Source organism: Sinocyclocheilus grahami, unplaced genomic scaffold, assembly GCF_001515645.1.
Source record: "Sinocyclocheilus grahami isolate Dianchi unplaced genomic scaffold, SAMN03320097.WGS_v1.1 scaffold260.1, whole genome shotgun sequence".
Lineage (NCBI taxonomy): Eukaryota > Metazoa > Chordata > Actinopteri > Cypriniformes > Cyprinidae > Sinocyclocheilus > Sinocyclocheilus grahami.
The window spans coordinates 521,464-535,555 of NW_015505439.1; the positions used below are offsets into that span (position 1 = coordinate 521,464).

Genomic DNA, 14,092 nt, shown 5'->3' on the forward strand with positions numbered 1-14,092 from the left:
TCTATCTATCTATCTATCTATCTATCTATCTATCTATCTATCTATCTATCTAGATCTTATTCTATTTCAATGAAAAGAGGTTATTTGAATTCTTATTCTTGTTTAAGCTGTACATTTTGCGTTAATTTCTCCGATGAATCATGGCTTTCATGTATCACCTTCCCTCTGATGTCAGTCACCACCCCTTTGTCAAAGTGCGAACAACTGGGGGTCTCATGGGCGCATATAAGGACGGGCCGCTGTCAAAGCAGAGTCATCTCAGCCCGAGAACAGCAGCACAGAGTCAGAACCTCTCCAGCACCTTCACGTGGAAGATGTCCTCAATCCGTGCCGCGTGCTTCCTTTGCGCAGCACTTTTCGCAATGGTGAGGGGTTTCACCAACGAAGACATGAAAGACGCTCTGCTGAAGAAACTGGGACTTAGTGAAGTTCCGAAAATTCACAAGAGGGATCTGGAGAGCCTTGTGATTCCAACGCACATTAAGAACAAATATATTTCCATGCTGAAACTGCACCACGCAAGAAGACGCCGCTCGCTTCCCAGTTTAGCCGGCATTCTGAGGGGAATCCCTGGCAATGCAGGTAAGATTAATACGCAAAATGGAAATGCACATGATATGAAATTATAAATTAATTATAAATTATATACTATAATTTAGTAGGCTACAACAAGTGTGCCATAGAAATGAACAACTAATGCTGCTATATTCACAAATTAATTTTAAATAAGCAAAATGTAAATATAGTTGGTTACAAATCGCTCTCGTCTATTCCAGACATCTCTGGTGAATTTGTATATTCTGACACGACACGTCAACGCGTGGTGTTTGAGATGACATCAAGGATTCCGGAGAACAGTGAAGTGACCATGGCAGAACTGAAACTGTTCAAGAAAGCCCCACACAAGCGCTCCATACCAGAGAGAAAGGGCCACAGACCCGTCAACAACGCCCGGGTGAGCATCTACTGGGTGGAACCTCTGGAAGACGGGTCAAACCGAACTTCACTAGTGGATTCCAGGTAAGCAGAGACGGCCACAGACAGTCATTATTCTTTCTTCATTATGCTAATTCCACTGCTGATTGGCGTTAAGGAACAAGCATGCTAATTGTCACAATCATTACCTCCTCAGGTTGATTCCCATTCATGAAACCGGCTGGAAGAGCTTTGATGTGACCCAGGCGGTGCACTATTGGTCGAAGAGGCGAATGGAGATGCCCATGCACCTTGAGGTGTGGATCGAGGGCGAGAGCCCCGGCAGTTACGCGGCAGAGATGGCCAAGTGTGTCCGTTTCACAACTCAAGATCCAAACGACAACACTCTGGGAAAACCTGAGCTTGTTCTTTACACCCTCAACCTCGAGGAGTTTGGGTAAGCGTGGCTTCATCTCAAAGCAGCATTATGCTAATAAACATTATTAACTTCATTTGAGATTTCTTACTGGAGACTAGGCTATAGGCCTACCTTGTATTATAAACTGTGAAAAAAAGTCTTGAATATATTAAGTTAAATATATTCAAATAATGCAGCGTAACTTTTTAAAGTAGCCTATTTATATGCACAATTTGCCACATTTACAAAAAAGTTGATCTGTCTGTAGTACACATGTATATTTAGGCCTATCTACTTAGCCTTATTAAATTTTACATATGATTAAATTTTACTGATAATTTTTGTAAATATGGCACATTATACACATAATTACTTTATTATAATATATATAATATAATTATGTATTTGTTTAAACTTAAAAAAATATATTTTATAGCTATATGTAAAAAAATAATAATAATAATTTTTGTGGAATTTATAAAAAAAAAATTTATTTTTTAAATACATTTTAATGTGATTTTTGTGTAATATGGGCTCCGTGGTGTAAAGTGTTACGGGAAGGAATTTCCCAAAAATATGTACAATGTGTTAATATTCTTTTATTCTTTACGTTGCAGGTCTAGCGGAGACTGTGAAGCCAACAAAGACAGTCAAATGTGCTGCAGGGAAAAATACTTCATCAATTTCCGAGCCTTGACTTGGACCCAGTACTGGATCATCGAACCATCCGGGTATCAGGCGTTCCGGTGCAACGGCGGCTGCCGGCAGCCCAAGCGTAACTACGGTTTCGGAGAGAGGAAGTGCGCGGTTGTGGAGAGCGCGCCGCTACCGATGATGTATTTAGTAAAAAAGGGAGATTATACTGAAATTGAGGTAGCCGAATTCCCAAATATGATTGTAGAAAAGTGTGGATGCGCAATGGATAATATTTCAGTTGTATGAATATATGCCATTTGCCATCGGCCACGTGACGAAATGTACTTAAAAGCTATTAGGCTAAGAAAGGGTGTTGTCAACTTAACCCTTTTTGAGATAGCTCAAGCACTTTGTATAGATTTGTAAATATTGCTAAATTGATATGCATTTATTTTTGCATTTGTATATGATGCTGTATGAAGTGAAAAGATTGTTATATTTGACTGAATATAAATTAAACTATTTTTCATTGAAATTTTCTCTACTCATTCACTGATTTTCTCAGTCAGCCAAATAAATATTTGCATATTCCAGTATTTGCAAATGGCCACATGGAGCCCAGACATAAGTACACACTGCAGTTATGTTTTTGCACACACACACACACAAATAATCACTTATTAAACAAAACAATTTGTAGAGTTTAAGTGAAGTGTCAAGATCCTTCTTTAAACATGACTTACCTAACAGTGCAAATGGTTCTGATACAAAGGACATTGCGATTTTACAAAAAAAATTGTGGTAAATATACAAATACCAGTTCTCCAATCAGACCTTGGTGTCCTTTTAATTTCTCTACTCATTTATTTCATGACAGCAGAATGTACTGTATTAATAACTGTTTTTAAAGGGATAGTTCACCAAAATAAAAATGGTAATTTACTTGCCCTCAAGTTGTTCCAAACTTGTATGAGTTTCTCTTCTGTTGAACACAAAATATATTTTGAAGAATGTTGGTAACCAGACAGTTGCTGGTAGCCATTGACTTTCATAGTGTGGGGAAAAAAATACTGTGGAAGTCAGTGGGGACCAGCAACATTCACACAGGTTTGGAACAACTTGAGGGTGAATGATGGCAAAAATTTCCTTTTTGGGTGAACTATCCAAAAAATATATATATTAAACTGTTATTATACAGTTTCAATTGTAACTATACGAAGTTATATTATGGAAATATTTTGCATTTAGAGAACAATTCAGTGAGAAAACACAATGATTTATCTCAGAGGTTTATTACATTATTAAATGACACATTTCCTTACATTATGAAACACTTTTAACATTCATCGCTGAAAAATCAAAGCCAAAATACAAACACCGTACCACCTGCCATCTCAAGAACACACAATGCCACATTTTTAGTACAGTTTAGTAAAGATATTTTTTATCCTCAAAATAGCGTATTTTGCACAAGCAGTGTCTGTGTAGTAAAACAGTATCATCACAAATCTCTCATGCCATGCTATTCAGTTAAAAACCACTTATTCTATTAAAGGACAGGGTCATTATCTCATCCCATAGGAAATCATTTACAGAAAAAAAAACTAAAGACAAAGAAAAAAAAACAATACTTCCTGAAATAAGTTACTTTTACATCAATTTAAATGGTATATAGTTCAAATATTCCACTTAAACTATTACATCATGATAAAATACACCAATTTTAAGTCAAAAATAGCTGCCCTTTTTCTTTGGCCATTTGGCGCTTTATAAGAAATAGATTCATTCAAACAAATCAAGGGCCTGGCTTGATGAAAATCAGGATGTCTCACTGATGGGATTATGGGCTGTATGTGATATTAATGTGGTTTCAAAGAGGAGTATCAAAAAGCAGGTTATGTAATTCGAGAAAATCCATATCAGTTAGTAAATCCAGTCAACTCTACAGTATTTCACAGCTCTCTCCATGTAACATTAGTAATGCATTTGAGAATTTAACATATAAAAGAACTTGCTTATTTGCTGGCTGTTAGATCTAAAACAGTTGTCAAGGCCACCATTTGACAAATTAATCCCAAAGGAAACTTTTTAGGACATTTCCTGTTGTAAAATGGTCTAAATATCGTTGTATAATGTAATTTTAATATACACCAAAAATAGGTTAGTTGCATTATTACATAGATCAACATAGCGGTTAAAGCGATAAAATAATATCGTTTGCATTAAATATTTCGCAAAGCCATTTTAAAAAGTGTTGCTATAAAATGTTACTTAGAATGAACCATACTAGTAAGTTTAGTGCACAGTCGTTATGGAGTTATAAATCGACAGCTTTGTTGAATTGTGTCAACTAATAAGCACAATCAAGTGCTTAAATTCAGATGAATGTACATGTTTCATTGTGGCTTCTCTTGGTTTCTTAGATGACACAAATGCGTAAAATTATGCAGTGCAAAAGAAACATTATAAATCGAACTGGCTAAATTGATTTAAAATCTTTCCAGCGTACGCCCTACAAGATGAAGACAATAAAGTAGAGTCTGATGGTGCTGAATTAAGAGACAAATCTGATTGACATTCAAAGGCTCTTTGAAATGGATTGTTCAAGATATCAGTCAAAAGCCATAAAAGGTCATAGAAAAGCAAGCACATCATTTATTGCAAACATATGATGTAACTGTTACAGTCTGGGCTAACAAAGAAAAACATGAATCTATAAGAAGTAAATCGAGGACAATATTTTCACTCCTCCACTGAACATGAAGGGCAGAGATGCTGCGTAATTATGAATGATTATTGACAAAAGATTCTAAAAGATTCAGGTTCACAGGGATTCTTAAACACTAACTCTTACACACAAAAAAAAAAAACCCTGAAAAATAATAATTTACATGGAGTAAAAATTACATTTTACAGAATAAAATTCACAACCCTGAAATTCAAAGCATCCCTCGCACAAGACAAATGCGGGGATTCCTGATATAACAATATATCAAAGCTGTGATACAAAATAAAAGGGGGAGGAAATACATTTTACAAAAATCTAAGAGTGAAGCAAGCACACATCTATGTAGAACGTAGACTGTTCACCTCAGTAGGCGGAATGTTTGTTTGCCACTTGCTTCTCTTATTTAAAAATGGACTTCCTTTAAAAAATTATAATAAACAAGGACCATAAAAGTGGATGGTTATTCAGTGGCTGTGCATTCCAGTGCACAAGAGGCCATGAGTCTTTAATACAAATGCGCATTTAGTAATATCCTGGGTGGTACTGTTGATTCCATGGCTTCTGGTTCCAGAACTAAAGGGTCAAAGAAAGTTTCATCAGTCAGATGGACTACAATTTGATTTCATTATATAATACTTTGGAAATCACAGCCAATCGAAAAATTTTGAATAAGTTAGATTTCTCATTGGAAGTTTATACAATGTATGGCTTATCTGTGACCCTATTAAATATTAGCTTTCTCAATCGGACATATAATAGCTGTACTTACCCCTTGTTGCCAACTCTGGTTGAAGGCTTGGGCAAAAGATCCGTTTTTGTTGCCAAAACCACCACGATTCTGCTGATGGCCTCCTCTGCCACGGAACTTCTAACAATGTGAAAATCCAAAATTACTCTCCAAGTCAAAGTCAAATTGAGGTTTCACTACCATTCAGCAGTTTGGGGTCAGCAAGAGTTTTTTTTCTGTTGTGACATCTCACAATTTAGACTTTTCTTAGAATAGCAAGTCGCAACAACGTTTTAAAAAATGTTTTATCCCATAGCAAAAACAAGTTTCCATACCTTCTAGTAATGTTTTCTAGATTGATAAGAAATGTTTATTACAAGCCAAAATCAGCATATTGACTTCTGAAGGATCAAGTGACACTGAAAACTGGCTTTACCATCACAGGAATAAATTGCATTTTAAAAAAAAATATATATTTTAAATGTTAATAATTGCGCAATATTACTGTTTTTACTGTATTTTTGATCAAATAAATGTAGTCTTGTAGGTAGAAGACACTTTTCAAAAGCATTAAAAAGGCAAAAACAAGTTTCCATACCTTCTAGTAATGTTTTCTAGATTGATAAGAAATGTTTATTACAAGCCAAAATCAGCATATTGACTTCTGAAGGATCAAGTGACACTGAAAACTGGCTTTACCATCACAGGAATAAATTGCATTTTAAAAAAAAATATGTATTTTAAATGTTAATAATTGCGCAATATTACTGTTTTTACTGTATTTTTGATCAAATAAATGTAGTCTTGTAGGTAGAAGACACTTTTCAAAAGCATTAAAAAAAAAATCGTACCAACCCCAACCCTTTCAACAGTAGTGTAGTCACAAAAGACATACTAACCTGCTGGAAGTGTCCTCTGTTATTGGGTCTGCCTTGTCCACCGCCGCGGTGCATGTTACCTCTGTTTGCAGGCCCTCCGCGGCCCATTGCTCCACCTCTGCCGCCTCTCATGTGCCCACCCCTGGGGACCATTCCCCGGCTGTGCATCCCACCGGCTCCACCTCGGCTATGGAACCTTCCTCGGAAGGCAGGTGGTGGCGGTGGCATGTAGCCACGTGGGTGACGATTAAAACCACGAGGTGGTCCTGGTACTAAAAGGGAGGAAATATGAGGTTTAAATTCTCAATGTAAATTTAACATGACAGTTCACAAAAAATTCAAAAATAAAAAGCGACTTACATCCTCTGAAGTTTCCACGGGCCTGGAATCCACCTCTGCCTCCACGTGGGCCTGGACCACCACCCCTACCGAACTGGTTCTTAGGCCCTTTGCCTCGTCCACCTCCCTTTTTGGGGGTCACGGTGCCTTGGTTGGGTTTCTTTTCAGGTGGCAAAGCACTCTTACTCTCTTCCTTGTACTGCTCCAAGAGCTTGACGGCCTCCTCCTTCTGCAGTTCCACAAAGGTGACCTCGGAGAAGCAGTTTCCTACCTCTGGCAACGTGTAGATACCTGTAGGTAAAAAACAAACTTTTGTAATCCTTTGTAATTTAAACTATGCAGTTTTGGACGGCAAGGAAATCTAGAGGTGCAGTGGTGAAATGACATCATGTCTTACCTTTCATTTTCAGAACGGCATGCTCAGGTACATCTTTGCCATCGGTTTCTGCTTTCTTCTGTGTTCTCTCCTTGAAGGCCTCTTCAGTGGGGAAGACCACTACAGCTTTGCGTTGGAAGCCAGCAAACAGACACATCTTCCTTCTCTGGGCTGGTGCAGACACGTTCGTCTGATCCAATATGTAGTTTCTCTTTTTGCGGGCGGCAATTTCAATAAACTTGCCCAGGAACAAAGGAGCACGCTGAGAGATGGCTGAGAGTTTCGCTGTGTCTTTGTTTTGCCTCTTCATGCTGCCAATCTGCAAGTCCAAAAAATTATTAGACAAGAAAATAAGATAGATTAAGACAGACAAGATAAAAAGTTTTTAAGAAGAATGTTTCTCACCATCATCTTCTCCAAGATGGCGTTGGTGCCGAGGACATTGTACTTTCCAGGGTTCTCTTCAACATGTTTATTTACCCAAGCCGTTTTTCCAGATCCAGGAAGGCCGACCATGACGATCACCTTGAAACATAGTGATCACAATCATGTCAATGCATGCAAAAAATAAAAATAAATAAATAACCATTTTCATGTTGTTTCAAATGTGTCGTGAACGGTTATAGATAACTTATTTTCGTTCAAAAGTTTGGGGGCCATAACATTTTTTAAATGAAGTCTCATGCCAAGCAAGGCTGCATTTATTTGATTATACAATTTCTATTTTAATATAATTTAAAATCTAAATGTGGTGTCAATGTTGAAAACAGTTGGTCTACTTAATATCTTTGTGGAAACTGTTTTTTAGCGTTCCCTGTTGAATAGAAAGTTAAAAAGAACAGCATTTATTTGAAATAGAAATCCTTTGTAAGATTATAAATTTAACATTCTATAAAAAAACCTCTTGAACGATAGTGTATATTCATGTTTCAAGATTTATAAACAGTAAAAAAACAAAAAAGTACCTCGCAATCTTTCTTGGTCTCAGGTCCCTTAGGTCCTCTGATACGCACATCCACAGGAATTTGCTGCAGGAAGGTGAAGCCCTCCTCCTGAGGGAATAATGGTGTCTCACTCTGACCGAAATTGAACTCAACCGCACAGTTGTGGCAAAGAACATGGGGGAACAGAGTTTGTCCGGCCAAGGACTCTTTATTGACCTTGAAAGCCACACCAAGGTCCTTGCCGTTTTTGGAGTAGGAAATCTCCACTTCATCAGCTTCAAAATTCTATGCAAGATAAAGGAAAAATTAGAATATGCAAACTAAAAGGGAAAAATACAAATATTGTGTGAGAGTGATGTGAACGACTTACAATGAAACAGCCGACGACATCATTTTCATCTAAATTCTCCCCATAGTCTTCGGTCACACAGTCTGAAGTCTTCTTCCCTTTGCTCGAATAAGAGTAGGAATGCTCCTCCTCACCTAAAACAGTAATAAGCCATATATTAATTATCAGAAGATGAAATAGGGCTGTGCAGTCATACATTGTGGCTACATAGATGCATGTTAATATTAACTGGCTGCACTTACCCAGCAAAAGACTTCCATTTGCCAGGGACCAGCCAACATGGACATCGTGGAAGTCCATGTTTTTGCTGTTTAAATGCTTAACTGGGATTTTCTCAGAGATCTGCAAATGCAGGAGATAAATAATGATTCAAAATTCATCACTTTCTCATCAGTTTGCATAAACATGCTGCAGTACTCACCTTCATTTCAAAGCAGGCTTTGCCTTTGTTTATGCCATAGGAGGCACGGCCACCTGCCCAAAGGTAAGCGAAACTCTCCATGGTAAGAGAGGAGGTGCTGTATCTGTCCCGGGAGACTTTGAAATTAAGGTCACAATTGTCTACGGAAACATTGTGAATAAATAAGTTTGTTAGTTCAAGAGAAACTTGATCGGTCATCGTGCTTCTTAACATATAAAGCACTCACAGGGATCCAGGCAGACCAGGGTGTCATCAAACTCTTCATCTTCTTCCTCCAAAGGTGGCAGGGGAGACTTGGACCTGAAATAGAGTTAATAAGCCATTAATGCCATGAGTGAATCAGGACTGTGATGGACTGGCATGCTTCCCATGTCCAGGTGAGGTCCTTCCTCATAGCCACAGCAGCATCAACAGTTGATTTACATTACCTTACAATGGCTGCTCAAAACATCTTATACTGTTTTGTGAATTCACAATTGTGAATGCAAAATTTGCCATCATTGCTTACCAGTTTACCCCACGATGAAGCCTGGAAGAAAACTTGGTGACACAGAAAGCATCAATGTAGCGCTATGAAGAAACTGTTGCCCTTTCCAATTTATTGGGTCATAGTCTAAAAAGGTCTCAGGGTATTTATATATTTATATCTTCATGCAGATCTTTCTGGAATCTTAAGTTCTCACAGCTGTTTTGGCCTATTCTTGCTTATACAGACTCTACAATCAGTTATAGTTATAATTTTCTATATACAGCACAAACTCTCAACAATAGTTTTTAGGGACATCTGGAGGTTTAATCTTGTCAAATTGTTTTCTGAAGTAACCAACAGCATGTCACAGATGTCATCTCACGCCCTGTAATGAGGGGGGCCATTAAACAAGTCTTTACAAGTGTATGGGGGTTGCCACCATTATAATGTTCCGTCAGCCACATTAATTCAAGTGACGACCCTGCCCGGGACATCCCGTCAATAAACCAGTCAATCAACATCATTACTAACTGGTACAGATATTGCTACAATTTCTTTAGTTCAAATAATACTTGGGGACTTTCATGTTTGAGATCCTCCATTTGGAATTCCAATACATTAAAAAAAATATATAAATTTTTGTTCCATGTTCTAAAAGAATATAAGCAGACTGAGACATTTTTTTAATCCAAACACTGGTTCACTATAGGTGAGCAGCACAAAAGCCAGAAAATGTATAAATGTATTCAATCAGCAATTGAGCCCCACACACTTGGAGAAAGAACATGCATTATAGATGTAAACATATTTCCTTTTCTTTATGCAATGTTAAAAACTGCAAATGTTTGTACTTACCTGCTGACCATGAATGAAACAGACTTTTAAAGGAAAAGTTATTACAATTCCTTATAGTTTTTCTAAATACACAAAAATGCATTGCTACAATATAAAAATAAACAGCAAAATATAACATTTAACTTTTAAGAATTATACAAAGAAAAGGGGGGGAACTCAAGAAAAAAAAAAAAAAAAAAAAAAAAAAAAAAAAAAATAAATAAAAATACAAACGACGAAGGAACGTATGAAGATTTAAACAACAATTTGCTTCATTACCATTACTTAACCGCCCCATTACGCCATGATACACTTTGCGATATAAACTCTACGTCACTGGCCCTCCCCTGCCATGACAGAAGTCGCATCTCGTGCTATCGTGATTGCTTTGTTCGCTGCCTGATTCGCCACACGCGCAGTCAGCCTAACAACAGTGTGAGTGTGTTTAACAACAACATATACTGTTTTTCCATCAGAGCACTCTCTGAAGTGTAGTTTCATGATCTTACTGAAGGTAAGGCGTTTTGTATTAGCCAGGAATGACCCTCAATAAAGTTTTATATTAGTTAAGAGGTAGATGAGGGTTGTATTTTTCTAGGTAAGGCATTGGCACTTAAAGCCAATATATAATATATATATATATATTAAAAGTGGCACTTCGGGGATAATGAAGGCCATTGCTCCCATCCTTACCGGCTGTATTTGCTTTCTTCAATAAATTCAAAGTAGCCCCTTCCATGTTCCTCCCGGCGTCTCTTAACACCCTTCTTATTCTTCTGATCAGCACTGATGTCTTTGTCCGCATCCCCTTTGAAAATAAAACAAACAGTAATGAAATGCCCGGACGTGTTGGACCTTGGGTTTTAAGGGTGGCCCACACGACAGGAGTGCTCGGACTCAACCAGAGTTACAAAATGAACCGACCACCTCTGATCAGACAGAATATTTTTCTTGGTTATGTCATTATGGCATTCAGGATTTAAAATGCAAGCACTGATCTGACTGCATAAACCAGACCAGACAAAAACGAGGGTGGGTGCAATTACTTTTGTTTAATTGTGTTTTAATGTGCTTTTCTCTAAAATGTAATGCATTCACAGTTAAAAAAACAATACGTGTTTTATATATATATATATATATATATATACACACTGTAGCTGGCTTACCAGCCAATGCTCACATCTTTGACAACAAATAACCGGCGAACACCGTCAACACGTAGTATCCTGAACTGACCTTGTACGGAAGTAGATGGCGCCTTCTAGCAACCTGAACCGAAACTAATAACTTATAAGTCCCTTTCTTTCGATGCTTTTTTCTAATTTTTCTAATTTACTCCTAACCCGATCACCCGCTGAGAATGCATTAATTTCACTATACCCCGCACTTGTTCATTGTCTGCCGTAAGGTTTTCTGCATAGCAACGTCCACACGAGGGCGAGCCGCCTCATAGCATGCAGCGAGGCCATTCTCTCGCCAGACAAATCGCGGTTTCTGAAACTAGCTAAACCGACCAAAACAACGTGATAAAGCATAGAAAGCCGTCAATTGTAGATTAGAGTTTAAAATATACCTTTAACCGTATCAAAATATAAACAATAGCAACAAACTCCTAAAGACAAAAGGCTCGCGCGGGTGATTAGACTAGCTTTGCTAACACGGCTTAAAACATAGAAACCCTCAAAATCCTAAACTCACCAACTCAATTTAAACTCTAAACCACAAACTAGCGCGTAAACGACCGGATTAGCACGTTAGCTACCTACACAATAGCCACCGGTTAGCCGTTAGCCACCTCTGCTAAACGATGATCTCACCGGCTTCAAAGCCCACGTGAACACGATACTCCCGGCGTTTCAACACAAAAAAACTCACCCGCTAATGGATGAGATTCAGGCTCACCATCTTCATCGTCGATTCTGTCTATGATCTCGTCGTCTTCGTCGTCCTCCTCCTCCTCTTCTCCATCGAGGGCTTTGTCCATTTCCACGCCGGCGTCCCCATCCTCCTCCTCTTCGCCCATTTCATCGTCCTGACCATCACCCACAACAGCGGCATCGCCCCCGTCTCCATTTTGCTCCTCGGCCTCCGGCTCTTCTTCACCCATGTCTTTTTTTTCGACTGCAACACCGTTTCCCTCGGCCTCGTTTTCTTCTGTTGCTTCTGCCGCGGCAGGTTTTTCCTCTTCGGCCTGGGCCTCTGCATCGAGCGCGGCCTGCAGCCGCTCCATAAGCTCGGCCTTCAATCCCTTGTCTGAAAGCTGGCGCTTCTTCAGCTCGTCCTTCAACTCGTTCACCTTAAGCTTTTTTACGTTGATTTCGCTCATGTTGTCGTTTTAGTGTAGATGGACTATAAAAAAACTAAAAGATTCGATCGTTAGAATATTGCAATCCAGGGAGAGCCGACGGCCGCTTTGCTTCTCTGAATTGCGCACAGCCGCGGTGATTCTGCGTCCACCGGCAAAACAATTCAATGGCGCCTTGGGTGCTAGACCCCTCCCAATGCAACAGCATCGAGGAAAATGGGCGTGTTCAACCGTAATGACCCTCCTAGACGCTTACGACCACAGAGTCTATTCATTTTCGCTCGTGAATTCAAGATGATTTACTGGCATTGTGAAATCCTTTAATGAGCACCCATACACATATAAACGATATAATGACCTTTCTAAATGTCACTCTTATGAATTGTATTTTTATAAAATGCCTTATCATAAGCCTCTCAATGTTTACCTAGGTAAACCTGTTAAACCTACCTGTTCTTTTAACTGGGAATTACTTCAAATAAATAATTGTTGGCTATGCAAAAAAAAAAAATAAGTAAAAAAGGTAAAATAAAAGTGTTTAGTTGAATACTATAGTCATATATATGTTCAAATATGATGCTGCATGTATGACAATCAATAGTTTTTCGACAATTAATTTGCGTGAACATTTGGGCAGCGTTATGCAAATCTTCCCACATCGTGACGTTGACGTAGATATGTGGGGGCGTGTTAGAACGAGCCGTTTTAGGTAGGTGTGGCTGACTCTTAACTTTTATAAAGAATATCTCTTTGGATTTGATACTTTAGTCTTTGCAACTTTACAGATCTTCTTTATGCACCAAGAGCTTGTAACACTCCAAAGAGAAAGGAAAACTTGAAATCGCACCATATGACCCCTTTAATTTTGGTAGTGATTTATGCACCTTTAACAAAACAGAAAAGTATTTTATCTCAGAATTCACAACACATCCTAATAGCTACACAACTATCATTTTTCATCACACACAGTCATTAAAATGTATTGTATTGATGATACAAATACACTAAAAACACTCATTTTCAATCTTTGCAGTGACTTGGAATAAACCCGCATGTGGGCAGCACTACCGTTTGCAGATGTAAATGTTAGTCGATGGGTGGCGCTATCTCATGATCGAGTTCACCATACGGTAACCACAGCAGTGTGTTTCTGATCTCAATTCCTTAGAGCAATGACAAGTGGGTGGTACTGTAACGGAGAACAAAAAAGATGAAGACATAATGCAACAACAACCCAAGGATGAATTTGAAAAGCTTTTTTTATCGTATATACCTTGCTTGCACAGTTTCCCTAAAGAAAGCTAAAACTTAATAATGGCCATTAAAAACAACGGCAACTTACAGAACGGCTCGCGAGGAATTATTTAATTCAAGGACTTTTTGCGTAAACAGAAATCAAATATTAACTTTTACTCACCGGATCACCAAGTTCTCCAAGAACATAAAGAACGAAATCACTGCATGTGCCACGAGGACTTTCCAAGTGAAGTCAGCTTTTTTTTTTATTAATGGAAACTTCTTGTGGAGGACGCGTTGAGAATTTGATTGAACCTCTGTTTATTCAGAATATGAAGAATCAAACAGGATACAGTGAAACAACAGGCAGTGAGCGGTTCATGGTAAGTAGGTGACTACTTCTATAGGACTGTAAGTAATATGCATCATTTGTTAGGTCAGCTGTTTTCCATTATGACTAAATATGATTCATATTGAGTTGAATATTAACTACAAGTAATTTCTACGTGTATATATA

The 14,092-nt window shown here is 38.2% G+C and overlaps 2 protein-coding genes across 3 annotated transcripts; one reads left to right on the forward strand and one right to left on the reverse strand.

Moving 5' to 3' along the window:
* Window positions 1–276: 276 nt before the first annotated feature.
* Window positions 277–2,295, forward strand: LOC107599070 (left-right determination factor 2-like). The gene is made up of 4 exons (XM_016290554.1): window positions 277–582; window positions 777–1,020; window positions 1,133–1,372; window positions 1,951–2,295. The coding sequence occupies exons 1-4, from the start codon at window positions 315–317 to the stop codon at window positions 2,273–2,275; spliced, it is 1,077 nt and encodes a 358-aa protein (XP_016146040.1). The 5' UTR covers window positions 277–314; the 3' UTR covers window positions 2,276–2,295.
* A 2,306-nt stretch (window positions 2,296–4,601) lies between these two features.
* On the reverse strand, window positions 4,602–12,523 carry LOC107599069 (heterogeneous nuclear ribonucleoprotein U-like). 2 transcript variants are annotated; one of them, XM_016290553.1, is made up of 13 exons: window positions 11,937–12,523; window positions 10,728–10,842; window positions 8,958–9,031; window positions 8,732–8,871; window positions 8,553–8,652; window positions 8,332–8,444; window positions 7,983–8,246; window positions 7,423–7,542; window positions 7,039–7,336; window positions 6,663–6,932; window positions 6,324–6,574; window positions 5,467–5,565; window positions 4,602–5,270 (listed from the first exon to the last, which is right to left on the reverse strand). In XM_016290553.1, the coding sequence occupies exons 1-13, from the start codon at window positions 12,358–12,360 to the stop codon at window positions 5,220–5,222; spliced, it is 2,319 nt and encodes a 772-aa protein (XP_016146039.1). In that variant the 5' UTR covers window positions 12,361–12,523; the 3' UTR covers window positions 4,602–5,219. The 2 variants fall into 2 exon arrangements, with proteins under 2 accessions (XP_016146039.1, XP_016146038.1); XM_016290552.1 differs by having other exon boundaries at window positions 11,910–12,523.
* Window positions 12,524–14,092: the final 1,569 nt, after the last annotated feature.